The 27,243-nt window shown below is 58.5% G+C and overlaps 1 protein-coding gene across 3 annotated transcripts in view; it reads right to left on the bottom strand.

The window, feature by feature from the left end:
- The window catches only part of ECE1 (endothelin converting enzyme 1), a 97,002-nt gene that overhangs the window by 24,584 nt on the left and 45,175 nt on the right, over positions 1-27,243 (bottom strand). For 2 of the 3 annotated variants that reach the window (XM_045858734.1, XM_045858733.1), the window contains exons 2-6: positions 25,215-25,301; positions 17,233-17,374; positions 11,591-11,803; positions 1,736-1,857; positions 480-626 (exon numbers count right to left, since the gene is read on the bottom strand). In XM_045858734.1, the coding sequence (XP_045714690.1) occupies positions 480-626; positions 1,736-1,857; positions 11,591-11,803; positions 17,233-17,374; positions 25,215-25,301 (711 nt within the window). Of the gene's footprint in view, positions 1-479; positions 627-1,735; positions 1,858-11,590; positions 11,804-17,232; positions 17,375-25,214; positions 25,344-27,243 lie in introns of those variants that run through there. The other variant, XM_045858732.1, reaches the window with a different exon arrangement.

Consider the following 27,243-nt stretch of genomic DNA (forward strand, 5'->3'; position numbering starts at 1 on the left):
CAAGGTCACACAGTGAGTGAGTGGCCAAGATGGGCGGCAGCTCAGCCTTCATGACCTCCAGCCTGGGACAGGCTCTGGCAGGAAGAGATGGACTCAGAGCCATTCCAAACGGAGCTACAAAGGCTGGAGGCTGGGGTGGGGGGACCGTGGCTCCCGTTGTGCCTAGGGGTTGACATCACTCCTGGATGCCGGTGACCAATCAGGACCCTGGAGACTCGTGGTTGCTGCAGTGACCTCGCCTGCCCCAGGAGGCAGCCTGCCCTTTTGAACCTTCTTGCCTGTAAAGGTCTCCTGGTCGGGAGCCTCCAGCAACAGCCCAGGCTCAGAGACCAGAAGCCTGTCTGCCAGCCAGGGCAAGTCCCCTCCCCACCTCAGTCCCCACCCCGCTCCGCCCCAGGTCAGCACTTGCTCAACTCCAAACAGGCCCTGAGGCCCTGGCCCTTCTTGGGGGGGTGTGGGGGGGGTCCGGGCGAGCTCACCTGGATCACATTGCTGTTGGAGCTCTTGGAATCGGCGCTGACATAAACGGAGAAGAAGGGGGAGGTGCGGTAGTGGGAGGTGACCACCTGAAGGATGTCTTGGAAATTGTCCTTGTTCCAGGGCCCTGTGATGTTCCAGCCCCCGAGCTGTGCGGAGGGAGAGAAAACGGGGAGGTCACCAGGTGGCAGGGAGACACGGGCGCAAACGCAAAGTGTGCTTCCGTGGCTGGCGAGGTCTGCGAGCCTGGAGGGGCCGCCTGACCTCTCTGAGCCTCAGAGTTAAGTGAAAGGGAGGCGTCTTCATCAGGGTTTCCGACCGGCAGGCCAGAGACCCCGGGTGGCGCAGAGGCGGGTCCGAGATAAGTGGGCCGCCAACCCACACGGTGGCTGCTCCCTGAGAGGCAGGGGACGGCGAGGGGAAGAAGACGTCTCTCTCTGGTGCGCTTTATTTTTGCAAACTAAGTCACATGCACGTCATTCCTCTTTAAGTCTAAGGCTCTATTTTTAATAAGGTAGACGATCTATGGTCTGCTTTAGTTTCTCTCAGAGTTGGGTTTTTCAGAATCTCCTTCGTGTTCCCTGCATGGGCACACGCTGGCACGTGGGGGCCTGTGCCAGAGGGAAGGGGCTGTACAGTCCCCGGTGCCCGCAGCCCCTCCCGCCGGCCGAGCGAGGAGGCAGGGCCCGGAGGGAGCACAGGACAGCTAGAAAACACCCATGGCCACCCTGTGTGTGTGCCAGGCGGCCCGGCCAGGCCTGGGCAGCCCCCTGGGAGTCCATCCAAGGCATCCAGGAAGAAAGACTCTTTCTCCTGCTCGGGAGGACAGGGAGGCCCTGGGTCAGTGGGCGGGCTCTGCTTCTGGCCTAAGGCTTTCTGTTGGCCTTCTGGAACACACCCCTTGCACTTGCACAAACACACTCGCTGAGGACAAGGAAGCAGCGGGAGAGAGAAACGTGTTCTCTGTGGATACAGCCCGTCCCGCACACAGGTGCACAGAGAGATCCACGTGTGTGACAGACACGCACCACAGATGCTGACACCCACGCCCACACCAGTACACAGACACTCCCACCCCACGGGGAGAGGAGCACACGTGCACACACGCACACACAGCCGGGGCCCGTGTCAGCAGACACGCTCTACCCTCCAGCGGGACGACATGGCTGCAGGTGGGAGGTGTCCGGCCCCGGCGGCAGCTGACAGCCGGGACGGGCACCAGAGGGGCAGGCGGGCGGCACGGGCCGGGGGAGCTCACCCTCTCGATCAGCTCCATCAGTGGCTTGGCCTTGAGCTCCTCGATCCTGGTCTCGTTCATACAGGCACGGTAGTACACCTGGGCCTTCTTTTCTGCTTCGCTCACGCTGGCTGTGGAGTTTTCTGGAAGGACAAGGGTCGGCAGTTTGCAACACGCCCCCCTGCACACACGGGCGGCCTTGGGTGGTCCTTTCCAGGACCTCGGGGGTCAGGCGTCAATGGAGCCGGGCCTCTGCCTGCCGGGGCAGCGGTGGGGAACTCACACGGCGGCGGGGGGCGGGGGGGGTGCGCCCGCCCCAGGGCAGAGCCCGGCAAGCCGTCGGCGCTCCCCGCTTTGAGATGACGGCAAAGAGGAAGAGTACGTGCCGCGTTTCTCCCCCTCTGGCGGTCGGGTCCGCAGCTGTGTCCCTGGGTTGGCAGCACGGGCCACCCAGCAGGAGGACAGTCTGCCGGCCCACACAGGGCCCAGACACCCGCCCGGTGGGTGGGACAAGGGCCCGTCTTGATTTTCGGATCCCAGATGGTCTTCCCGGTGATGCAGACAGGAGCTGGCGGGGAGCCTCAAAGGCTTCCTTCATCCTGAATTTACTTCCGGCTTCTTCCCAGAGGGGCCGAGCACGTTCATCAGGCCGCCCCCAGGAAAGGTAACAGCTTCCTGCTGCTCGGGTCACTTACAAAGGCCCTACTACGTGCCTGGGCTCCTGTGCCCGAGCCTGTGTTTCAGAGCCCCGCTCCACACCCTGCCAGGGTCCCCGATCTCCTCAGTTCCCTTTTTCCAGCCTGCTCCCCCCGTCCCACCCCGAGGTAACGCCTCACTGCTCCGGCCAGTTTTCCTCGTGTCCCTTGTCTTTCCTCCTCTGTCCTTCCCGGGCCTGAGACTCCTTCCCAGGCCTGAGACTCCTTCCTGTGCTTCCTTCAAAGCCCACCCCCCGACCCCAAACCCCACCTCCTCCACGGAGACTTTGCTGGCAGAATGTTCCCCATTCACCCACCAAACAGACACCAGCTGCTTACTCTGTGCCAGCTTTGGGGATGCGAAGGACAACACCCCCAAGCTCAGGGGGCTTCCTTTCCAGCATGAGGACAGCAAACGCGTCAAGAGAAAGCCACCAGCTCTTCTGCGTGAGACCCTGTCCAACTTTCCTCCTCTCCAAGGCCCCTCTCAGGGGCCATCTTTCCCAGAGGTTCACTCACGAGGGCTCTCAACACCCGGCTGGGCACCAGGCCTTACAGGATGAACAGGACCCGCTCCCCACCGCCGCAGGGCTCAGGCCTGCCAGGGAACACTGATGTGCAGAGAAATGACCGTCAGGCACCGAAGCGCCTCGATGAATGCAGACGATTCTGGAACCCAGAAAAAAGCCACACGGGCGGCTGGGGCGGGGCCGGGGGTTCCCCAGAGAATATCCTGTCTCACCAGGTAGACCTAAGGGGAATGGGGCCCTGGTGTTTGGGAGGAGTTGGAGAATGTGAGGAAAAAGCAAGGAAGCATAAAAGGGCATGCAGTTTGGAGAAAAAAAATCCATGTGGCGTAGCCAGTCGATACAAAAGGTCCGAGTCAGTTCCTGTCTGGTCTAATCAGCTTCCCCAGACCCTGTCCGCAGGGCTTCCCGCTCCCCGGCTCCCACCCTCCACGGCATCCCTGTCCTGACTGCTGCCCCCACCTGGCTGCAGGCGGGGTGGCGCCCTGAAGAGGGAGGGGCCGGTCTGAAGGGTGACTTGGTGGCACAGGTTCAGGGACCGCAGTTATGAGGAGCTGGGGGACAGGATCCACACAGCCCTGGAGGCCACAGGCCGCCACTGCCCAGACCTGGCAACGCCCGCCCACCTGGCCCCTGTGCCCCACTGGAGGCGGGGGAGGGGGACTTCCGGAGGGGAGGGCAGGGACCTCTCCCTGCTCCTCGGATGGATGCGAAAGGCAGCACATTGGGGAAAAGCAAAGGGGTGTCCCCCGCCCCTCCAAGGGCTGTGTTCCTATGACAACACGGCCCACCAGCCAGGCTTCCTGGAAGGGAGAGCTCCAGCCCTCACTGTTTGCCAGACCCTGAAGCCCCATCTGGCTGGCTGGCCACATCTGGCTCCAGCCGTGACCCTGAAATGTCAGGGCCAGAGTCAGGGGAGGCACACTGCCGTAAGCTCTGGCCCTTCCCTCCCCCAGTGCCTCAAGGCCACCAAGATAAGAGGAAGGCTCCAGGGACGGGCTGGCTGTGCTCATGGCAGCCAGCTCCCCAGCACCTGTGCGCAACCCCCGACTGGTCCCTGAATGACCATCACTACGAGGAACAGGAAAGCGCCCAGCCTCCTCCTCTCCTTCGCCGAGAGGCCGCCCCAGACGGGTTCCATGTCCCTTCCTCCGAGCTCCACACCCTGGGTGCCCCGTCCACTCATCTTCCCACAAATGTGATTAAGCCTCTGTGGCCTGGTGGCTGCCGGGCTGAATGTGGGGGTTCTGTGAGCAACACAGACACCAGGCGCCCGCACAAGGCCCGCAGCCGGTGGGTGAGGCAGCTGCCGGCCTTCTGACGGTCCCAAAGGCCTCTGATCCCACGGTGGGGCGGACGCGGTGGGAACACACCAGAGGCCGTGGCAGAGGATGGCCGGGGAGGCCGGGACCCCTGCCTGGGCTCTCGGGGTGAGCTCCGTGTGGAGCGGACGGGGAGGCTGTGCGCGGGCTGCCTCGCCCACTGGTCTGAGTGCTGGTCGTCCCGGTCCCCCCAGTACCGGCCAGGCACACAGCAGCCCTCGGCGCTGTTTGCTGGAAGCAGAGCCCGGGGCCTGCGTCTTGAGGAAGGACAAAGCACCTGGGGACCGAGAGGGCGATGAGGCGGGTGCCGGCTGCGCCCCTGCACGGGGAGGAAATGAGGCAGGGGGCAAGGAAGGGACAGGAGGGAGGGTCCCAGCAGGAGTCAGCGTCCATACCACCTGCATTCCCACGCTGACGCTGGCCGGGCCAGAGCCCAGGAGAAGGGAAGGCTCCTCCACTGCTCCCTCTGCCTCCGCCTGGCTCACGGAGCCCACCCACGGCAGCCCACGCTCCCAGCTCCTCACAGGGCACCCGCTCCCTGGCAGGCCCCAGGGGCACGAGAGCTGAAGCGAGACGGCCAGATGGGAGGCCACTGCACCCGACCACGTGAGCGGAGAGGGGGCCTGGGCCACGCAGCAGCGGAGAAGGGGCGAGAAACAGTGGGAGCAGGGCAGAAGGGAGTCACGTGTTCTCGGCTGGGCAAGAGGTTGGTGCTGAGATGCCCGCGGCTGGGGATGGGCAGGGCTGGCAGCGGAATAAGCCATTCAGGTTTAGGGGTTCTAAGTCAGAGACGCCCAGTAGGCATCCCAGTGGGCCCCTGGCTGGGTGGGTGTTTACAGAGCTGTGTCTTGAGCTCCTCAGGGTCCGAACAGACACCGTTGTACACAAGCTCCGTAAAGCGGCGCAGGGGGCCCCAGACCACTCCTTCTCAACACAGGCAACATTGCCCCTGGGAATGGGGGGGAGAATGAATTCGTAGGGGGCAGAAACAACTTACTCTACCTCTACATACAGCACACAACAGTTATACGGTATGGTTTTGGTACGTACATTTTGGGAGGGGGCACTAACAAAAAAGGTTGAGAAGTGTGGTCCGGATGATCTGGGCCCTGCCTCCTGCCCTCCTCCCTCTTGCTCCCGCCCCCAGGCCCCGCCCCGGGGGCCACAGCGCTCACGGCTCCTTCTATCTGCCATGCGCTTCCCTTCTCATCCACGCAGTCTGTTCTCTCACTAAATTCAAGTCTCCGCTCAAATGTCCCCTCCTCAACCTCCTCCTCTCTCCCAGGCCCCGCCTGCATCCTCCTTGATTTTCTTCAAAGCCCTAACTCTCCACAAGCACATTTTTCACTTACTCGTTTATTTGTTTATTGTCTGTCTCCCTGCTGGAATGTAATTCCACAGGAATTACCGTCTTATTCTTTACACAACGCCCGGCACCCCACGATGTCTGGCACATAGTTAATATGCAACGTATAACTGTCGGGCGGCTGCATGGATGAGTGAGTGCGTGCTCTGGGAGCTCCACAGAGAAAGGCATCCATCACTATGGCCTGAGGGAGGATCAGAGTGAAATCAGCCACGGGTCATTTTCCCTTTAGGAAAAGCTTAGTTTCCTTTAAGACGCCCTTGCCTGGGTTTAACTCTCAGAAGAAGGTTCCACAGGACCAGGCAAGGAGGAATCAACTAGGGCACCTCCCAGGACTAAGTCGGGGCCACGTTCTGTAGATGGTGGCACTGCCACGGCCCCAGTGGCAGCCCAGGGAGAGGCAACAGGGCTCCCAACCATCTGGGCACTTCCTTCTAGGGGCCTCGAGTTCCAGAAACTTCCTCAGTCACTTCCGCAAAGTCCCAGAGAGGAAAGGCAGCACATCATATAACTGGCCCGCTTCTTCCTCTGGGAGTTTGTACTGGAACAGCCTCACCCAACAAATGCCCAGGGAGCTGGGTGGCTGCAGAACCAGGGGTTGCCGGGAACTCGGGCCTGGAGGATGCGGGGGCTCCACCCCCACCATGGCAGACCCAGTGTTTGTCTTAGATAAAACCACACACTCGGCTCGGACAATCCCAGCCCTCACGAGCCCCATCCTGTGAGGGGGTGTGCGGAGCTGATAAAGGAGGTTTCTTTTTCTGCAGAAGAATCAAAAGAATAATAACGCCATCACCGTTTCCTGGTGCCTCCGTGGGGCCGCCTGTGCTGAGCTCTCTTCCTCACCACACTGGCAGGCCAAGGGGCATGTTGTCACCCCATTTCAAGGAACCTACCCAGGGCTGAGGCAGCCGAGGGGCAGCGGTGCCGGAATTTGAACCCGAGCGTTCTGCAGCTTCCCTGAGAAAACGAACTGCTCCCTCTGTGGGCGGGCGTCGTGCAGCAGGTCCCACCCATGGGTGTTAGTGTCATGCCCGATGTATAGGCATGAGGTTGGGTATCTTATCTTGTCTGAGGTCACCCTAGTGAGCGGCTGAGGTTGCCAGCAGGAGCCGAAGCTCTCCCTGCTTCCCTTGCCTCGCCTGCAGGTGGGCTCGGAAAAGCAGAGGAAGACCCGAGCAATCCGGCCGCTGCTGAGAAGCCCCGGATGCCCACTCCCATCCTCAGATTTGTCCACCCATCAGCCCGTGTACCCACTCTCCGGATGGGAGAGGAGGGCCCGCTGTGGCAGACCCCAGACGGGGTGGGAAACAGTTCCTAGAGCTTCCAGGCTGCGCAGGAAAACGAAACAACATTAGAGAGGAAATACTGGAGAAACAAATCAAAATAAAAAATGCAAAATAAAAATCACAGGGTGGCATGACTAACGACCAAGTCCCTGCCGTGGACGAACTCAGCGCCACTGGCAGGACTCTGCGTGTGTCTCCGGGAGGCCGGCGTCGGGGCAGAAGAGAGGGAGGCTGCTACCCTGTTCTCTCTCTTCACGGAGTCTGCACTGCTCGCACTGCTACAGGCCGGCGTGCATTTGTGTGTGCGTGTCTACTAATCTTATAATACAAGAAAATACGACAGGTACACAAAATGCAGTTGTGACTCAAGCCCGGAGAGGCCCTCTGGGAGCGTAAAGGAGCAAACCGACGAGAGAAAAGTCTTGCAGGATTGAAAGGGGGTGGGGTAAGTATTCAGGCTGGCAGAACAGTCCGTGCTAAAACCACAGGCCGGAAAGCCCAGGGCTAGGCCCAGCCCAAGCGGTGATCTTTCCCCCAATAAAGTCAGGCCACACTCTTTGTCTCCTATGGGGACAGCCCAAGCTGGCAGCCCGGGGAGGTGGCAGTGTCTCTTGGATGAGGCATCCGTGTCTCATGCAGATAAGGTCCCTGCCCTCCAGTCAGCAGGCTGCAAGGACACGCCACGGTGGCACTTGGCCCAGTTCAACCCACCCGCTACAGATCTGCCTGGATTTCCTCTGAGTGGGTTAGGGTGACTTCACTGTTCAGAGGAAGGAAAGGTCTGCCCAAGGTCACAGGCGAGCTGACCGTAAGAGCTGTTTTGCACGGCCAGCTGACACAGCCCTCCCAGCACTCTGAATGCCCGCTCTCCTGCTTCCACCGAGGGAAGGCTGGCCCAGGCCGGCTTGGGCAGCCTGGGCTGCCCCCGCCTGTTCGGACCCTCCATCAGTCTCAGCTCCCTCCTGAAGCCAACCCCTTTGCCTTGGGGCTGTGAGCAGCTTGGCTTCGAGCCCAAGAATGCACTGGCCCACACTCCTGGATGTTTTTTCACTCACTCACCTGCCTCCCGCCTTTTCAGGGCTTTCCAGCTATCAAGGCCCACAGGTGAGGGGCCATTTCCAAACTAGTGCCCAGGAAGGGACCTGGAGGGAGGCGACCCCAGGAAGCACCTTCTGGGGAGGTTCTTGGCCAGTGTGATGTGGGGGTGGCCCCAGCGACTGTGTGTGTCCAGCTTGGGCTGGGTCTCGCCCAGCCTGGAGAGCTCAATCAGACAGCCACGGGGGACAGGGGTCTGGCAGTCACTGTGTCCCCACTGAAGGCTCTGCCTGGCGAGTCTGACTCGGGTGAGTCAGTGGAGAAGGGACGCAGGTTTGAAGCCCTGTGGGGCTGAACCCCAACTCCAGCATTTCCTAGGAAATACATTTCCTTTGTATCTGGGAGTCTTACTGGTAACATAGTCTATAAAATGGGCAGAAATAGCTTATGCCATGCTTTTTTTTTTTTTTTCCAAGAGAGAGAGGAAGGGAAGGAGAAGGAGAGGGAGAGAAACATCCATCAGTTGCCTCTCGTAAGGGCTACAGCCAGGGACCAAACCCGCAACCCAGGCACATGCCCTGACAGGGAATCAAACCGGCAACCTTTTGCTGTGCGGGATGACGCCAACCAACCGAGTCACACTGGTCAGGGCTGCTGTGGCTTTAATAAAATTCAAGTAAACAGCCCAGCACAGTCATGGCCACGCCCCGCACTTCCTCTCCTGACAACTGGTGTCCATCAGCACTTCCATACGAAGTAAAAGCAGAAGGACTTACTCTTCCACCACCCGATTATTCCTTGGACATCTCTCCTCATGCTCCACGTTAGTTCCCACTTCACAGGTGAGGAGCTGGGGCCCTGAGAGGCCCAGCAGCCTTTCTGCAGTCACGAGGCTCATTAGAGAGAAGTCGGGCAGGAACTCACCTGCCGCCCCGAGAAGGGCCGCTCCGCTGCGCTGAGAGCATTTACTAAGTGCCCGGCTCTGGGCTAAGCACTCTGGCCACCACATGCAAGTCGGATCTCATAGGACCGTTGTGTGGCGGGGGCGCGGTTATCCCCCTTTCACAGATAGTGAGAATCAGCTGGAGAGAAGCTGGTTCGTTTGTCTGAGGCCACACGGGTGATGTGCTAGCATGCCAGGGCCGCCTGCCGCCCAAACCCTGCAGTATGGCCTCCGGATACCCCCAGACCCTGGCCCTGGGCAGGGGCCTGAATACAAGGCTGGCTACTGCGTGCCAGCTCAGGGTAGCTCCCCACCCACACCCTGACCTTTAGGGACAGGGTGGCCGCGCTCACTGACCCTGCCCCTTAAAGGGGTGGACTCAGTCCTGGCACAGCCCCACGGTCCTCCTGGTAAGACACAGCCCCAGAACCAGCAGGATCAGAGCCCGCAGGCACCATACACAAGGGCCGGTTCGGGCCTACCTGGGGAGTGAAAGCGCCTGCCGGCGCCTCTCTGGCTGGCTACCTGCTCCCCAGGACTGGGGCCCCTCTCCGTTATCACTGGCAAAGGCACCTAACTTCTGTGAGCCTCAGTCTCCTCACCTATAACGTGGGAACCACAGCGCCTACATCCCAGGGAAGCTGCGAGGACAGAGGCGGTGGTCGCATAAAGAGCCTCGGACAGTGCACAGCCTGCAGCAGACACTGAACGAATGAGCGTCAGTCTCTTTCCCTCTCTGCTTCAGGCCCACCCTCGCTGCCCCGAGCTTCCTGCAGGCTATCTCCAACAGGCACCCATCCTTGGTACTTGAGGGACGTGGCGTGGACAGGGGAACGGACACACGGCCAGAATTCAGACAAGTCCCAGCTCTGCCACCTACTAACCTACCTGGAGGACCCGTTTCCTCATCTGTCAAGCACTTCCTAGCTTCTACCCCACAGGAGCAAATAGGATGACATCTTAAAAAAACCCCCCAAAACCCAAAACACCCCTCTATAAACTCTACAGCACTGTGTAAAGGTCAAGGGTGAAAACAGCACCACCAGCATAAACAGAGCCACTGCACCATGCCAGGCCGATGTAAACAAAGCACTTTCCATGCATTTTCCCATTGAATGTTCGTAACCTAAAGGAGGCACATTCCCACTGTACCGGTGACAGAGGAGGCCCAGAGAGGTCATACAAGGGACCCAAGATCACACAGGAAGTGGAAGAACCAGCACGTGAACCCACAGGCACTAGTCCATCTTGTCACCTTACCTGGACCGTTCCCTCCCGCCTGGCAGTGCTTGCCTAGCTCCCGGCTGTCTTCAGGAGCTGGGGAAGGGATGTCCCCGAGTTCCAGTCTGGCCACTACGGACAGACTTGCCTTTTACGTTTCTAGTTCTGACGTGAAAGGCTGTGCCCCCTTTCAAAGGCACTTGGGTGGCACAAAGCAGGCAGGGGCTCTGCCATCCCTGACGCAGCGTGGCACAAAACCCCCAGCCAGCACCCCATCCTGCTCCTCGGGGAGGCAAGCAGGAGGCTATGCTAGTGAGGAGCTGCCATGGGGTCTGCCCAGGGGCTGCCGGGGGCCAGGAAGAAACAGTGGGGAGGGTGGGGGGTTCAGCGTTGCCCCCTGGAGTGGGAAAGACCTTTTGTCTAAAAGACACAGCTGCCTAAAGATCCTGACTATCAAATTAGAATCTTTTCCCGTCTTTCAGAAAACCTTCCTGTAGGATGCTTCCTGTCCCTTTGCAAGGACTCGTCCCTTTTTAGCCATCATCTTTTATTTTACCTACTTTCAAGTATCTTGGGGGTTTAAAAAAATGAGCTGAGTAAGCACTTGTAGAATCTAAGTTTTCTCATTGATGGATTAAGTGACCAGCTTTTCACGATCTGACCTCTCCCACCACCGAGGGTCCCAGGATGGGGTCAGCAGGAGAGGGAGATGGCTAAGGTCTCGGCCGCTGAGGGTGCAGGCCAGGACCCCTCCGTGTGACAGCACTGACTGCCATGACTTCACGTGGAGGGGGAGCCAATGGGTGGATGTTCACTCAACACACACTGTCCAGGGCTACAGCTGCAAACAAGACAGGCGTGGGGTCCTAACCACTTGAGAACCGCCAACACCAAGGTCACCTAGAGGTGCCGAGGGCCTCACAAGGGTCCAAGGGCAGAGCATCGGTGAGAGGCTTCTCACGCAAGCCCGCTTCTCGGGGGGCCGAGGAAGGCTGCTGCCCACGGCGAGCAACTCCCAGACGGACCGCCCTGACAGCTGCTACCTGCCCACGGCCCCGACATCCGGTCTCGCGTGCTCGGCCCCGATTCCCTGTGCTCACAACGTGCAAAAATCGCAGCCAGTACCAGTCACCAACTAAGTTCCAGTTGAAGCCACAGAAGCCAGAACCACAGCTGCCAATGTTTGCGTATCTGCTGGGCACACGCATGCCGTGCTGGCAACTCGCCCCTCGGGCTCTCTAGTTCTCTGGACTCTCCCATTTTGCAGATGAAGACACTGAGGCGCAGAGACACGTAACTTACTCGGGACCACCCAAGTGACGGGATAGGCATTCTCACCCAGTTTCACCGACTCCAAAGCCGATGACGGTCTTCCCCCTCTGCCAAGCTCCTCCTTTGACTGGCCTGGCCAGGGAGGACCCGCGGACCACCCTCCTCTGCAGCCCACTCACAGGTCGCCCTCGCCTGGCGCTGCTTACCCAGGAGGTGTTTGATGATGGCTTGGTTGTGTTCCCAGAGGTTGCTGAACGTCCCCCAGCGCGAGTGGCCATCAGGCACGGGGTTGGCTTTGATCCAGCCGCCGCAGGCGTAGGTGAAGAAGTCCTGGCAGGGGTCCACCGTGGGGTCCATAGAGCTCAGGATGGAGCTGGTCACTGAGACGCAGGCCTGGCTGAGGCACACAGAGGGGGCTCCTGGCGGGGGACAAGGACAAGGGGCCAGTGAAGGGTGGGCAGGGAGGAGGCTGCAGGACTGCAGCACAGGTGGCCCGGGGCCCCGGGCTGCCATGCCCCACCCTGGCTGTGACCAGACAGATTTGGAGCTGGACTAGACCCCTCCGGAGAAGTGATCTCAGTAGATTCACTGTCTCCTGGCTTATACGCTAAGTCTTCTGCTCAGATGCCTAAAATCCTTTCTGTGGTTTCGAAATACTCCGAAACAAGATGTTTCTCTTAATGAGTCCTTCCCTCTACAAATATTCATTGACTTTCTACTACTCCTTGGTATTCAACAAGTTCATTCACTCATCCATGCATTCATTTGTTCAACAAGATAATGGCTGCCCCCCAGATTCTTTGCCGAGTGCAGTGTGTGTGTGGTGAAGGGTACAGAAGGTGAAGTCCTTCCCTTCAAGGGCTGAGAGCTTAGCTGGGGATACACACGTTGTAAAGGGAAAGTCAGAAGAGAACAGGAGGAGAACCTTCTGTCACTCCGCAAACATAAGCTGAGTGTGTTTAGTACGTGGCAAAGGGCGGCAGACATTACGATGCCAGGACTTAGGGAGAAAAAAGACGGTTAGAAATCGAAGGAAAGTATGAAAAATCATTATCACTGAACACAAGGAAGGAGGGTGACCTCAATGAATCCTAAAAAAACCCCCCCAAAAACAAAAAAAAAACCACACAAAATGAAACAACCCTAGGAAGTCATTTTGCTTACGGTCAAATTTTATATAGAGGAAGCTGAGGCAGAGTAAAGCTAATAAGCAGCCTGCCCAGGGGCCGACGGGATGTAAACCCCACCGTCTGTCAGCTGCGTCTGCTCTGGGCCTGGACTGAACACTCTCCCGGTGAGGATCCGCCCCCCGGCACTGCCGGATGGCAGGGCAGCTGCACCTGTCGGGGTGGGCTAACGAGGGGCGGACTAGGTGCAGGTGGGCAGTGGGCAGGGCTGCAAATCCTACCAGTGGCTCCAAAACACAGGAGCACAGAAATCAGCTTCTTCTGAGCTAGTTCTCACAAATGTGGGCAGAGGTTACCCTGAAGGCAGGAGGCCAGAGGCGGGGGGTGGACCCCTGGCTCAAGGTTGATTGGTGGGCGCTAGGGAAGGACCCACACTGTGGGCAGCCTCCGCTGTGGCCCAGCTCGAGGCAGCCAGATGCACCTGACGCTGCAGGGGAGAGAGGCCGGAGGTCCAGGCCAGGGACTGAGGACAGGCCCAGTGGACTCCTCTGTTGACACAGCTGTGCCGGCGACACGAGGGACTGTTGACTGAACACAGCCCTGAACCAGGCACTTCACGCACATCCACGATCTCATTCGGGACTCAGTACAAGCCTCAGATGCAGGTGTGATGCCCTGTTTGAAGATAAGGCAGCTGAGGCTCTGAGCGAGCGAGGGGACAAGGTCACCAGCTGAGTGGCAGAGCCGACACTGAACCCGGCTCCTTCTTGCGGCAACTCCACGGCCCGCTGGGGTTCTCCGCCTCCCCTCACTTCCTCTTTGCAGGTCACACCTGGGGCTGCTGCGGGCCTTCTGCTGAGTCTGCTCTTCCCCCTCTACAGGGAGGAGTGAGGCAAGGCAGGCAGACATTGTGAGCCCCCAGGCCTGGGTTCGAATCCCAGCTTTCTCCTTCTGGCTGTGGGCCTCACACAGTGACCTCATCTCTCTGAGCCTCGGTCTCACACTCTAGAAATGAGGAATAGCAGCAGGACCTGATTCATGGTGAAATGACCTCCTGACGGCTGAGCTCGGGGACTCGGCTCCCTCAAGTCCTAGGGTGTGGGGCTGCCAGGCCAACCTTTAGAGAGCAGGAAGAGCTGGCTGGCTGGGGCAGTGCTCACCTCACTGGGAAACAACGCCAGCGGGGGAGGGGGGCTGGGTGGCCTGCAGGCTATTAACACCTGATGACAAATTCAATTCGAGGTCCTGCAGGTGGAGCAAGGACTGGGAGGAGCTGCGTAACCGCAGAGAAAACAAGGTGACTTTATTTTGAGGTAATTACTTGTTTTGAGACGGCTATATAACAATTACAAATCATGAGCCATTAGGCATGAAAAGAGAGACAGGCAGTGGCAGGGAAGGGGCACCAGGTTCAGTATCTCTAGGTGAGGTCGTCCTGAGCTGGGCTGCGCGCCCCGCTCCCCACAAGGGGAGATGCCAGAGCTCTTACGGCAGGTGCGGGTGGGGAAGGAGAATTTCCATTGTCGTTCAAAAAAGCCTATTCACTATTATGATATAACTCTGTATTTGGAACAGGAAATGAATACTTATTGTTTCTGTACAACAACCTACAGGAAATAAAGCCTGACGAAGTCTTGGCTGCTGGAAATACCAAAAAAACAGAGTGTAAGAGGGTGATTCTCAGAGGGGTAAATACATCAGAATCTGTGTGTGTGTATGTGTGTGTGTGTGTGAGAGAGAGAGAGAGAGAGAGAGAGAGAGAGAGAGGGAGGGAGGGAGGGGGGGGGAGGGAGAGAGAGGGAGATTGAGAATTAGTCCGAGTTCTCCACTAAGCTCCAGCTCTGCTTGGCACAGGGCAAGGTCCCTAGGTGGTGCTTAAGAAATAATTTTTGATTATTCAATGGTTTATAGATCCTTTATCAACTGTTCTTGGCCCAGCAGGTGCTTAATGCATATGTGATTGATTGTTTCCAGACCCCTTGTTTAATGTCAAAGTCAACAGTCAGGCTCCACCTCCCTGGGGAAGCCTTCCCTCACCCTCCTCCCACTCTAGGCCCCTTGGCCGCCCGGCCCAGATGTAGGCCGGAGCACAGACAAACCTGTGTCTTGGCCCTCTCCCCGTCTACCACCCCCACTAGAGAGTGAGCTCGAGGGTAGGCCCGGCATTTTACTCGCTTTACTATTTCCTTTGCCCAGCATTGGGCTTGCCACCTAGAAGCTGTCCAACACATTTGTTGAATGAATGAATGAATGAATGAGTGAGTGAATGAGTGAATGAAAGAGCTTTGTCCGGCACTTGGTCACCACCTGTGGAGGCAGAAAATACTTCTTTCCTTTAGAACGTGCATGGTCACTCGAGAAAGCAGGAACAGGTCCCAGATCTAGGTCCCAGACACTTGTCTGGACAGTACCTGGCCTTGACACTTAGTAAGACATTTCAGAATATCTTCTGGGAAGAGTTATTGTTTGTTTTGCTGCTGCTGTTTGCAAAGCACCTGCAGGTTTCTAGAAAGGAGGGTGCGGCAGGAAGGTGGCTAAATGCATGTGTAAGTGCCCAGACATAACTCAGAGGTGAGTCTTTCAGAATCCAGAGAGAATTTGGTGTGTCTGGCCTCATGTGTGCTTAGATGTGGCCGGCGCCAGCCCCTGCTGCTGGGTAATGAGGTTCCTGTCAATATCTGGGGTGGCCTCTGTGTGTCCACCAGGCCCAGGCAGCAGATAAAAACACATGGGTTGGCTCAGGGGTCACCTGATTCCTGCCAAGCTCCACCCAGAGTTCCTTGCACCCAGGTCGAGGCTGGCAGAACCCTTCTATGTCCCTGAGAAGGCTGGGGTCCGGGTAGAAGCAGGATTCTGTCCCAGGGGACCCCTCTGTGGCCCAACTGCTAGGAGCCTCCCCTTGGGGGTCCCTTCTGGTTTCTGGTGGAGAAACACCTTGGGAACTCCCGGGGCAGTCCCAGGGCGACACTGGCTGCTGGAGTCTCACCCTCTCCCCAGGCACACGGCCGGGAGCTGGGCAGATGAAGCTGGGCAGGGCCCACATCGCCCTGCGGGGTGTCTGTTCTGAAGGGAAGCTGATGTAGGCGAGGCCTTTCCTCACAGGCAAGATGGTGACTACAGGACAAGAGTGACCAGCAGGAAAGGACTTTCCCAGCTTTGTCCTCCTTTCTGTTCCTTTGTCCATGAAGTCATTGATTTATTCAATTTGCAAACCATCTGTGCACACCTCTGGCATTCAGGCATTAGGCTAAGTACACATGGTTAAGGGCCTGGAAATCATTAACTAATTAATCAAACACGCACCTAGCGCCTGCTGAGCCGGGACTCGTGGGTAAAGGACCCGAGAACCACGGTGGCACCTGACACAGAGGGAGCACCCATTCAATGTTCGTGGAACGAACGCACGCACGAGTGAACAGATACTGGACACGGTAGGGATGTGAGGACGACGCCGACGAAGTCCTGCCCCTGCCCGGGCCTGCCAACTTCTCCCCATCCCAGCCTAGTGCGGCCACCCCGCAGGCCAGCAACTCTGCAGGGCAGGCGGCGCCGTGAGGCCTGGGGCCGACGCTCCCAGGCCCTGCATGGGTTCACGCTCTCCCTGACGGGACGAGTGACCGAGCAGGTGACCCAGTCTGTGGGGTTGGGCCCTCAGGGGCCGTTCAGCCAGGTGGACAATCTGCCACCAGAAAGCAAGGCGCTGGGCAGAGGGGAGTGAGAGACCCTGGAACCCGCGGGCCCCCAACTCTCGTTTTCCCCGGGAAAACCAGCCTTCCCAGTTCCAAAGTGCCGGCCCCCCCAGTTCCAAACTGCCGCCCGAACACTGAGGCCACGTGAGGCACTTGGCCGGGTCCTCTCGGCCAGACACGGAGAACCAGCCTCGGCCCCACCCGCAGGGGCCCCATCACATCGCCACTCTCCACTCGAGGTGGGAGAGAGGTGGTGACAGAGGTCCACAAAGGTGAGCTGGGGCACGGCCGGACAGCTTTCTGGGAGACCTGACGCACCCTGGGGTGCACCCTGCGCCCCAAAGGCAGGCGGAGCTGGGCCCTGAGGCCCGATGGCCTGTGGCTGATTCCAGGCTCCCCAATCCCCGCTGCAGTAACCTTGGGCAAGTCACTTCATCTCACTGCCTCCGTTTCCTCACACGTAAAACGGGGCCAAAAGTAACCACACTTCACAGGGCTGCTGTAAGGCGGACATGAGATGACGTTTGTGGAGAAGCCGTGTGGCATTTGGTCCACGTAAAACGTTAAGTACACGGAAGCCATGGTGGCTGATTTGTCGGAACTACGGATGCTGGGCAGTGCCAGCCTGCACGTCTCACCAGCCACACACCCTAACAACAGCACCCACAGCTGAAGCTAAAGAAGTCCTGGTGGGCACCAGGTAAATGCCATATATTATCTCCGATCCTCAGAGCCAACCCCCACAATGGGCATCATTTGTCCTTAAAGTAGAGAGAGATTAAGTGACTTGTCCAAGGTCACACAGATGGTAAGTTGCTGGGCCGGGACGCAGACTCATGTCCTTCTGACTCCAAAACCTTCCCACCGCCCACACCGCCCACCTGCTGGGTCTCAGGCTATCTCAGCAACCCGAGCCTGCCAGGCTGAGCTCTCTCCGTGACCTTGGAGGCCGGTCCGGCTGGAGCGGGGAAGCCCCCTTGCACAGGGGGACAGAGCTCAGTCAAGCCCACAATGAAACACAGAGGCACCTACTTGTCCGGTACTGGACACCCAGCACTGCCACACAGGCCACCAGTCCTGCTGTTAGAAGTGCCACCAGCACCACCAGCCGCTTCTCCACCTGGGTCAGCGTGGCCCAGCATCTCTGGCCACTCCGGGGGCTGTGGAAGTTCACCTGCAGGGAAGGAGGAAGGAGGGGTGGGGAGGACGTGAGCCCCGGGCCCCCCTTCCCCAGGAGGAAGGGGCTCTGTGGCAGGCCCAGGCCCCGCGGGGACATCAGGGTGGCCCTCCTGCCTCGGGGGTGGTCTGGTTCCCACGGACTGGGTCCTGGTCCAGGAAATGAACTGCCACCCTGCTCAGCAGCTTAGATTTGCTCCTAAACTTCAGAGAGTCAAGTAGCTCAACCCAGCTGGGCTTGTATTTTTTTGTGTCACCCGATATGGGTAGAAGGGAAAAAAAAAAAAACCCAGCTTTTCCCTGTTTTTCCAGTAAGGAGTTCAAAAAAAGAACAGGATGTTTGGACTTGCAGGCATCCAGTGAGTGTCCAGCTGGGCTCTCCTCAAAGCCCCTGCATCCACCAGCTGGGACAATATATCACAGAGGCGACGCCACGACGGCTCACACTTCCCAAGCGCAGACGTCATCTCATTGCAGCATCAGCTCATTCAACACCCACAACCCCACGAGGGCTATCATTAGTTCTCTTCTTACAAATGAGGACAAGAAAGTTCCGAGAGGGAAGACCCTGCCTCCATCACGCAGCTGAGTGGGCGGGAGCTGGGAACTGTGACCCCAAGCCTGTTGATTCTGGAGCCCACAGTGGGTCAGAGATTTGCATCTTGAGAAGATGTTGGGGGACATGCCATGGAGATGCCATGGGCACTCGGCTCCCTGCAGGCAGGTCCTCAGAGGGAGGAAAAAACGGCCCCCGCCTCACAGGCTGGCCAAACAGGAAGAGAGGCACAATGAGAGGAAGTGGGGGGCGTGGCAGGGTCCCTGGGGCCGAGGGACATGCCAGCCAATGGCACTCACAGCCCTCAGCCTGGCGAGCCCAGGGCTCCCCTCTGTTCCAGGAGGCGCTTCTTGCAAAAGCTGGGACCGCTGTTCAGGAGGGGGCCCCTGTGGGCTCCGTGTTCAGTGACTTTACGGCTGTTTGCCGACAGCTGAGCACCAGCTCAGGCCATGTCGGACGTACTAAGTGGAAGACGGACTCCCTCATTTTCAGGGGCTCACAGCCCAGCAGAGAGGCCAATAAACACACAGATGAGGGTGGGCAGGGGTTCAGTCAGGGAAGGCTTCCTGGAGGCATGGGATGCCCGGGCTGGGTCTTGAAAAATAAGTAGGAGCTGGCCAGGCGAGTGCAGAAGGCAAGGGGACGGAGAGGGAAAGGAGCTGCCAGGGGAGATGGGGAGACCCAGACTCTGACCCGCAAGTGCCCCCCCAGCAGCTGAGGGGGTGGCTGCCCCCAGGAGCCAGGTCACCCTGGCACTTGGGGGTATAAGGTTGGTCACCTCGGGGAAGGAAGGGCACTAAGTGACCTCATGGTCATCATCGTGGTCATCGCTGGGTATCTTCTGGCCAGGAAATGACAAGGAACTGTTGTGCCAGAGAAAGGGGAACACGAGAAATACTCATGGAAAGAAAACTGGGTTCTCAAACTGAGAAAGGGAACTTGGGGCCCAGTCATACTTTCCGAGGAGGACCGGGAGGCTCCGAAACCAAAGCAGCTGTGTCAGGTGGGATCGGGGAGCGGTGCCACCTCCTAAAATCCCTTAAGGACCTTTTTTTAAAAATGTGAGAAACAAAGACTCTGCCCACACGGCTGCCATTGAGTTAAGACTCGGGCTGGGAGGGCCCAGCGCAGACAGCGAGCGCCCGTGCCGGGCAATGCCGACACGCTCGCAGCACCACGAGGCCTACGATAGGCCTCTTCCACGGCAGCAGACTCCTCACACAGTTGACCCTGCATTCGGAGGGGCCCCGACGGGTGCCAGGCAGGCCCGACACTTACTCTCAGTCTCCCAGCGGCCCTGCCCCTGTTACGTTCTGCCTCCTGCTCTAGGCCTCTCAGTGCCTCACGGTCACGGCTTCGCTCCTGGGGGAGGCGGTGGAGGGCACAGAGGCGGGGAGCCCCCCGTCTGGTGCTGGCTTCGGGAAGCCTGGCAGCACAGCCTTCGGGCTGGGGGGAGCAGGAAACCTCCCTTTATGTGGACTAAACAGTCTGCAGTGCGGGTGGGGGGTCGGAGGAGGAGCAAGGAGAGAAGCCAGACATGAAAAAGGAAGGGAGACAATGAAAGGATCGGAGGGAAGGAGGAAAGGGAAAAAAGAGTGACAATGGCAGCTAATACTTGAGTGCTTTCTGTGTGCGCGGGTGGGGCTGTCCTGTCTGTACAGCGTCCCTAAGGGCAGGTAATGGCATTACTGGGTCCAGAAGGAACACAGGAAGTGGCAGGGGTGGAGAAGGCGAGAGAACGGTGGGAAAGGTCACCTCTCCCCAGAACCCGAAGCCTCAGCCCAACGGCCGTGCTGCCCCCCGAGGAGCAAAGGCGAGCTGAGCCTCACTGTTCGATGGCAACCAAACAGTTGGTGTTCTCTGTAAAATTTAATTAGAATGAAGTAAGAATCAAATGAGAAATTCATAGCTCCAGGCGGAAACAGCCAAGAGAATTTGAAAACAGGGTTTTTAACCTTTGCAATGGTCTTCGATCGCCTCGTACTGCCTGGTTGCCAGGGTCTCCTGGTTTCCAGACAAGGCCCGAGCCCGTGTCCGAGTGTGGAAGGGCTCCAGAGGCGGCCCCTGGGCAGGAGGAGTCACCAGGAGGCACTGTGCTGATCAGGGGACCTCCCCAGGGGAGGCTGTCCCTCTCCCGGCCGTGCTGGACAGGGCAGGGGCCACAGATCTGAGCTGCCAGCGAGGCCCCTGCTCTCGCTCAGCCGCCGTCATCCTGACCTGCCTCCTTCCAAGGATCCGGCAAGGCAGGCCACGGCAAGGGGAGGATGCAAAGGTTCCCCCATTCCTTCTGGAAATAAGGGCAAGTCGATCACCAGGATCAGTGGTGGGCAGCCCCCTGCACTCGGGTATATGACCATCCACCCGCCAAGGAGCAGAGCCGACACCTCAGAAGACGGGGTTGAGATTTATTGTAAATGCTTGGCTCACTGGTGGGCTTAAGATCCATTTATTGTTGTGTGAGGTAAAGAATGAGAGAGATGGCCTGGCTGGTGTGGCTCAGTGGAGTCAGTGCCGGCCTGTGAACCAAAGGGTCGCAGGTTCAATTCCCAGTCAGGGCACATGCATGGGATGTGGGCCAGGTCCCCAGTAGGGGGCGCGTGAAAGGCCACCACACACTGATGTTTCTCTCCCTCTCCATCCCGTCCTCTCTCTCTAAAAATAAATAAATAAAATCTTCAAAAAGAGCCCTGGCTGGCGTAGCTCAGTGGATTGAGCGCGGGCTGGGAACCAAAGTGTCCCAGGTTCAATTCCCAGCTAGGGTACATTCCTGGGTTGCAGGCCATAACCCCTAGCAACCGTACATTGATGTTTCTCTCTCTCTCCCCCCCTTCCCTCCCTAAAAATAAATAAATAAAATCTTAAAAAAAAAAAAAAAAAGAAGTTACGCTAAGTTAAAAAAAAAAAAAGACAGAGTGAGTCAGAAAGAAAAGGATGCCCTCCAAAGGCAGAGGTGGAGAGGGGGACAGACGGAGAGAGACAGAGCCGGGGAAGCAGAATGAGAGCGAGAGACAGCTGAGCTGAGCAGCCTGAGAGTTCCCAGGGTCTCCGTGGGAAGGGAACAAAGCCCTGGTGAGGGATAAATATTCAGTTACAGAAGTGGGCGCGTGGCCCGCCTAGGCTTACGGCAAGAACGGGTTCTGCAGGTGAGGAAGGGCCACGGCCGCCTGGGGCCCAGGCGACAAGCCAGCAGCAGAGGGGCTGTGGAGGGGGCCCAGCCTGGTTTTCAGATGACGCAGGGGGGGCGGGAGCAGGGAGGGGGGATCGGTGGCGGGGGGTGGGGCGGTGGCTGAACAACTGCCAGGTCCTCAGGCGACCTGGGTGTCATGGAGCCGCAGACAGGGGTCAGCCGGGCCAAGGGCTTGGCGGGGAGCCCACCCCCTGCAGCTCCAGGGCCGAGCCACCCCGTGAGGACCGGCAGGGCGACCAGGCTGCCGGCCCTGGAATCAGCCCTTCAGAGCAGACAGACCGTGACAGCTCGGCCCTGGGCAGCACTCTGCCTACAAGAGGGTGTTAGGTTGGGGAGGTTTCTTCTAGAAGTTTCCATATGGTGGGCTTTGGCTAAGGCTGCTGGGGCCAGTCCAGAGCAAAACTGTAAGTTCTTGGGTCCTCCCCCATCTCTTCTCTGAGCCCTACCTGTCCCTGGTGCCCCCGCGCCCCTCTTGCCTAACTCTTCCACTGCCTGACGACAGCTTCAAGGAGCTGCTTTAAGAATTTGTATCCTAACAGGAATCAGTCTAATGCTCGGAAGAAGCACCTTCCAGGTAACTGGGTGACCGTCTGAGGTTTGGGGGAACAGTCGTGGCTGCCTGCTGTCAGCCCTCAGTGGAGGCTGCAGGGGTAACTGGAGCTTTTTTCCCCTTCCAAGCCACTGCAGTGGTGTCTGCGGGGGAGGGGGAGGCCGGGCAGCCAGTCAGAGCAGAGCGCAGGCTCCCAGCAGAGGAGTGATTAGAGTCAGGGCATCGCTGAGATGTCACGCCTGGCGCGTTTTGATGACGACCCTGCTAACAACCAAATCCATTTTCGGAGCACTACGCCAAAGGCTTTCACCTACAGGGTGTCATTTCCACGTTGCCACCGCACCGAGAAGTGGGTTCGTACTATTAGCTACTGGAAAAAAGCTAAGTGAGTTGCTTTCAGGTCTCAGGGCCCGTGAGAGGCAGAGCTGGGGTTCCGTGTTAGCGCTGCCTGGCTTTCGATTGTGCACGCAGCCCACACTGACTCATTGGGTGAACCGCAATGAACTTGTGCCTAAAATATGAGATAAAGAAGAAGAAAGGCTCTTCCAGGGGAGGTGCAGGTGGAACTCGGCTCCAGCTAAATCCACCAGTTTGTTAGCACAGTCAGTAATGGAGGTGGCACGTTTGGCTGAAAGACAGGAGCTTTCATTTGCTAGAATTGGTATCAATAACTCTGGAGTTCCCAGAACCAACGGGCTTCAAAATCTTGAAAAATCAAGTAGCTTATTTTTATAGCTGCCCACCAAGAGAGGGAGGTTTGGGAAGCCTGGGTCCATTTAAAAAAAAGTCTAAAATTGAAGGAGCACTTGTGTTTCTAGAAACCATCTGACAGGAAATTACTCAAAAGGCTAAAAGACGGCCAGTCACAGTGTTCCAGTTACTGGGCCTATTGTCCACAGACAGCGGATCGACTACCTGTATCTGTATGTATTGGTGCCTTGAGGTGTTACGGTTTTTAATGGCGGCACGTTTTGGAGGTTTTTAACGACACGGAAAAACGCTTCTGAAGTGTGAGAACTGCAGGGAGCAGCGCTGTGGCCTGAGAGTCAGCTCACCTACGTTTAAAAATAGACACATGCAAATGTGAAAAACTAGAAGTGGTTACCTGTGTGCGGGCCGTGGGATCGCTGTTTCTCTTTAAAGCTTTTTGTTAAAAATAGTGGGTTCTTTTCTTTTGCACAAAAGAGCATGTAAAGAATATACGTGGGGGGAAAACCCCAGTGACCAGAAACGTAAAATCAACAGAAGACTCTGCTCTGTCAGCAGAGGCGTCAGCAGAGGCAGTGGGTTCTGGACTCGGGAGCACGAGCACTGGGCCGCTGCACATGTGCTCTGGAGAGGCTGGGGAGGCTTCAGGCGAGCCAGCCCAGGCACCCACAGAAACTCCCCAGATCCTTGGGGCAACCTTTTTTGGCTTTTCCTGCATAAGAAGTGGGCAAGGTACCCAGTCTGGTGTAGGGGCCCCGGCACGGCACTCCAACCCGCATGCCAGCTGTGTCTACAGGAATCTTCCCGACCTCTCTGAGACTCGGCATTACCGTCCGCCACACGGCCACAGCGGTCCTTACCTCGTGGGTCATAAAGACAACCATCCCAGCAGGCCCCGTACTATGCATCCCACCCACTTTTTCTATCTCCCACTTTACAAATGAGGGACTTGAAGCCCTGGCCGGAGTGGCTCAGTTGGTGGGGTGTCATTTTGTAAACTGAAAGGTCGCCAGTTCGATTCCCAGGTGGGGTGCATGCCTGGGTGGTGGTGTTGGGGCGCCTTCAAGAGGCATGGCTGTTTCTCTCCCTCCCCTCCCCGCTCTCTAAAATCAATAAGCATGTCCTCGGGTGAGGATAAAAAACAAATAAAAAAGAAGTTTTTTTAAATGAAGGAACTGTGCTTTAATGGGATTAAGTGGCTCACCCGAGATCTGAGTGGAGTCAGAAATCAAAACCAGCCCCCGTGGCTTCAGGGACTGAGCCGCCCTCACGCCACCGGGCAGCCTCAGGGGCATGAACGTCTGTGTGACCTGGGAAACGCTGTACCCACGTGGGCTGCTGGCATGATGGCAACCAATGGCATGTGATTTTGTTGTGAATTCCAAATGCTTTTGTGTGGGGTATATTTAGAACTTCCACACTGTGGAAGATGAGACTACAAAGATTGCTGATTAGCCTCTGTTCTGATGGGTGAGGGGAGAAGCCTGCCACAGAATCTCACTTCCTGCTGGATGGAGCCTTTCGTGAAGTACCCGCAAGGAGGGGGTGCCGGACAGGCCGGGTCCGGTTTCTCACTCCGGATTTCGAGCTCTGGACCTACGGTGACTCGTCTTCCCTTTCAGAGTCTCATTCCCTCACCTGTAATGGGCACAATCACCCTGGCAGCTCACAGGGTGGCCCTGAAGGTTAAGGGGGGTAACGTAGGTAAGGGTGCTGCATCCCACTTGGCATCTCGACTTTGGACCTCCCTGGACCTATGGAGCCCGGAGGAAGGACTCAATCAATGCTATTTCCCTCTATTAGCATTTTCACTCCGGCTTCAAAGAAGTGTGCCTGCGCAGGGCTGGGTCTGGCGGCCTGGGCTCCCACACTCCCTAAGCTTGCCCTCCAGGTGGGCAGTGGTGCGGTGTCCGTTCACTGGGAGGCCCCGAGGCACCCCCCCCCTCGCCCGCCCCACTGCCTGACCCCCTTGGTCAGCCAGGTGGAAGTCCTCCTGGGCTGAGCCACCCGGCTCCTCTCCCTACACTGGTTTCTCAGGAACCAAATCACAGAGAGCCCTTGACCTTTCCAAGTCACTGCCTGCTGCCTGCCTGGGTAAAAACTCCATCGGGATGGAGGTGTCCGGGTCAGGACTGTCCCGCTCTGCCCCACCGGGAGAGGAGAGAGGAAAGAGGAGAGCAGCCTTGCTCACTGCTGTGTCACAAGGTGGGGAGGGAGGTGGTAGGCTTCTTGGATTCCCACACGGCCAGACCCCAGGAAGGGAGGAATCGGGCTGAAAAGTAGCTGGGAAAGGAGGCAGAGAATGGTGGCCCGCACCCCTCCAGAAACTCAGGTCTCTGTGTGGAAAGAGGAAGAACAGGGCAATGCCCACCAGAGAGGGGGACCAACTGCGGTGGGCACAGGGACGAGGGGCTTTCATGCTAAGACAGTTTGAGACGCTGCCAGAAATGGGCCGTGCGACCCAGGGCAAGTCCCTCCAGCTCAGGAACTGCCTGCCTCTCCTGTGAAGTTCAACTCTGGAGGGGAAGGGAGGGAGTGAGCTTCAACCCTGCCCCCTGGGGGCTGCAGCCCACCCCCTGACTAGGTGGAGGGGAGGGTTTGGGGCAGAGCAGGGGGAGGGGAGGCTAGTGGGGAGCTCAGCGCCCCAGGGGAGCACTTCCGTCCCAGAAAGGCTTCTTCCCCGTGAGCCCAGTGCTGCCCACAGCTTCTGGCTTCACAGCCCCCTCAGGGGTTGGAAGGATGGGGGCGGAGGTGGGAGAGGCAGCACCAGCGTGCATGCCCCGCCCCCCTTTGCCCGCCCCCTCCACGGGGCTCTCACAGAGGGTGGGGGCTCCTACCTGCAGGCCGTTCGGGTACCCGTCGCCCTCGGAGAGCGAGTCCACCAGGTCCTCTTCATCCAGCGTGGCCCGCTTGTAGGTCGACATCTGCAAGGCCAAGTGCAGCACAGACTCCTTCAGCGCTTCCATGGCTCTCACACCCGAATCGGGAAAATGGGGAAGCGTCCTGGGGGCCGCTACCGCCACCACCATCACAACCACGTGGCCACAGCCAGCGCGCCCCGCCCCGGCCCGCCCGCCCGCCCGCCCGGACACCGATACCTGCCCAGCGACCAACCCAAGGCGGGGGAGGGGGATCCGCCTCCCCCCTCTCAGCGCCTAGGCAACGTAGCCCCTCACCCGCCCCCCCCGCCCCGTGCCGACAGCGACAGTGACAGCGCTGCGGCCCCGGGGTGCAGTAGCCACACGGTCGGCATGCGCCCCTTGACGCTGCGGTCCCCACCGTCGCTGCTGCCGCTTGTGCCTAGCTGGTCTGGGAGAGCCGGCCGGGTAGCATTGCGCCACCTTCGCAGGCGGGGCCTGATCCGCGCACCCGGCTCCGGTTTCCTCCCAGGCCCGACCAGAGGACCCCCAAGGCCCAAGAGTTCTCGTCCCAGTCCCGGGGAAAGTGCCTTTCCCACAGGTGAGGGCACAGCCAGCCCCTAGCAAGCAGGAAGGGGCCCGCAGCAACCCCTCTCTCTAAAAACCCGTAAGTCCTGCCTCAGTAATCCCCAGTGGCAGATACCAAGAGTCTAGTGTTAGGAAGGTGCCCCTGGGTTGGCCCACAACAGTTGTGAGGGTCCTCCCACCATTGGCCCTTAGGTGCAGTGCTGGGGGGGGTTCCCCCACCTGAGCCGCAAAGATGAGGGGGAAGGAGGCAGAATATAAAAAAGACAGGTATCTCCCCTCCCATTTCTCCCTCCCTCTAGCTCAGGGGTCTTTAAGCTAGAGCTCATGAACAATTTCAGAGACTTCCGGAGAACTCCCCTGACCTAGAATGAAAAGTGGTGTGTGTGTCCGTGCCGGTGGCCAGAGGGGGATCCGATGCTTGCCTCCAAGCTCAAAGGTGCAACTGTCCCCCCAAAACAGTAAGAATCCTGGCTTCAGCCTCAGGCCTCATCAACGGCCAGGACGGCCACCCTTCCCTCTCAGGAGTCCAGAGCCCTGAGCAGGTGCTCCCCCGCCCCGGTCCCGTGACGTAGGCTGGACAAGTGGGCTCTCTCAGATGTGGGGTGCTCGGGCAGACTCGGGACACCCGCATTCTCCCTTGCACCCAAGACCCTAACTCAACAGTTTCCCAAAGGACCCTCCACGTCCAGTGAGACCTGGAATCCCCTCCATTTATACGTTTTTTCAGCTTAAAGTCCTTCTGTTCGCTTCTGCATTTGGTTCTCACAACCCACACACATGGGAAGCCACGGGCTCCGAGAGGTGAGGTGACTTTCCAGGGTCACAGACAGAGGGACAGACAGCTCCTGGCTTCCGCCCCTGCCCTCTTCAAGTCCCCTGGAGCAGCTAGAGTGCATCTTCAAAAAGGACATTCTAATCCTGCCACTCCCTTGGTCACAACTCTACAGGGACAGTCCCTCTCCAGTCCCCCATGGCCCCTGCCCCCCCGGGGCCTCACCTTGAGCTGCACCCCACCTCACTCTCCGGGACCCTGGCTGCGGGGCCCTCACTTGGGTTTTACGTTTCTCTCCCTCCCCGCCCCAGAACTGTGAGTTTTGTGAGGGCTGGGACCCGTCTGGCCCAAGGGGTTCCCATCACCTGGCATGCTGAAGGTGTTCAACAGGCAGACAGCGTGAAAGGTGGAGCCAGTGGAAGGGAAGGGCCAAGTGATCTGGGCCGGCGCCTTTAAATCCTGGTGGCTCTAACACGGCCAAGCGCAAGGACACAGAAAACTCACGTAAGGGGCGCAGGTGCCTCGGGAGGCAGAGGACTGCCTGCGGCATGAAGTTTAATTCCGGAGGCTTCTGCCTCCCTCCCACTGGGTGAAGGCGTTCCCATTCCCACCTGAGAGAGAGCGGGCTCCCAGGCCTCTTCGCTTGAT

Source organism: Phyllostomus hastatus, unplaced genomic scaffold (assembly GCF_019186645.2).
Source record: "Phyllostomus hastatus isolate PE091 unplaced genomic scaffold, TTU_PhHast_1.1 phas_scaffold_182, whole genome shotgun sequence".
In the NCBI taxonomy this organism is placed as follows: domain Eukaryota; kingdom Metazoa; phylum Chordata; class Mammalia; order Chiroptera; family Phyllostomidae; genus Phyllostomus; species Phyllostomus hastatus.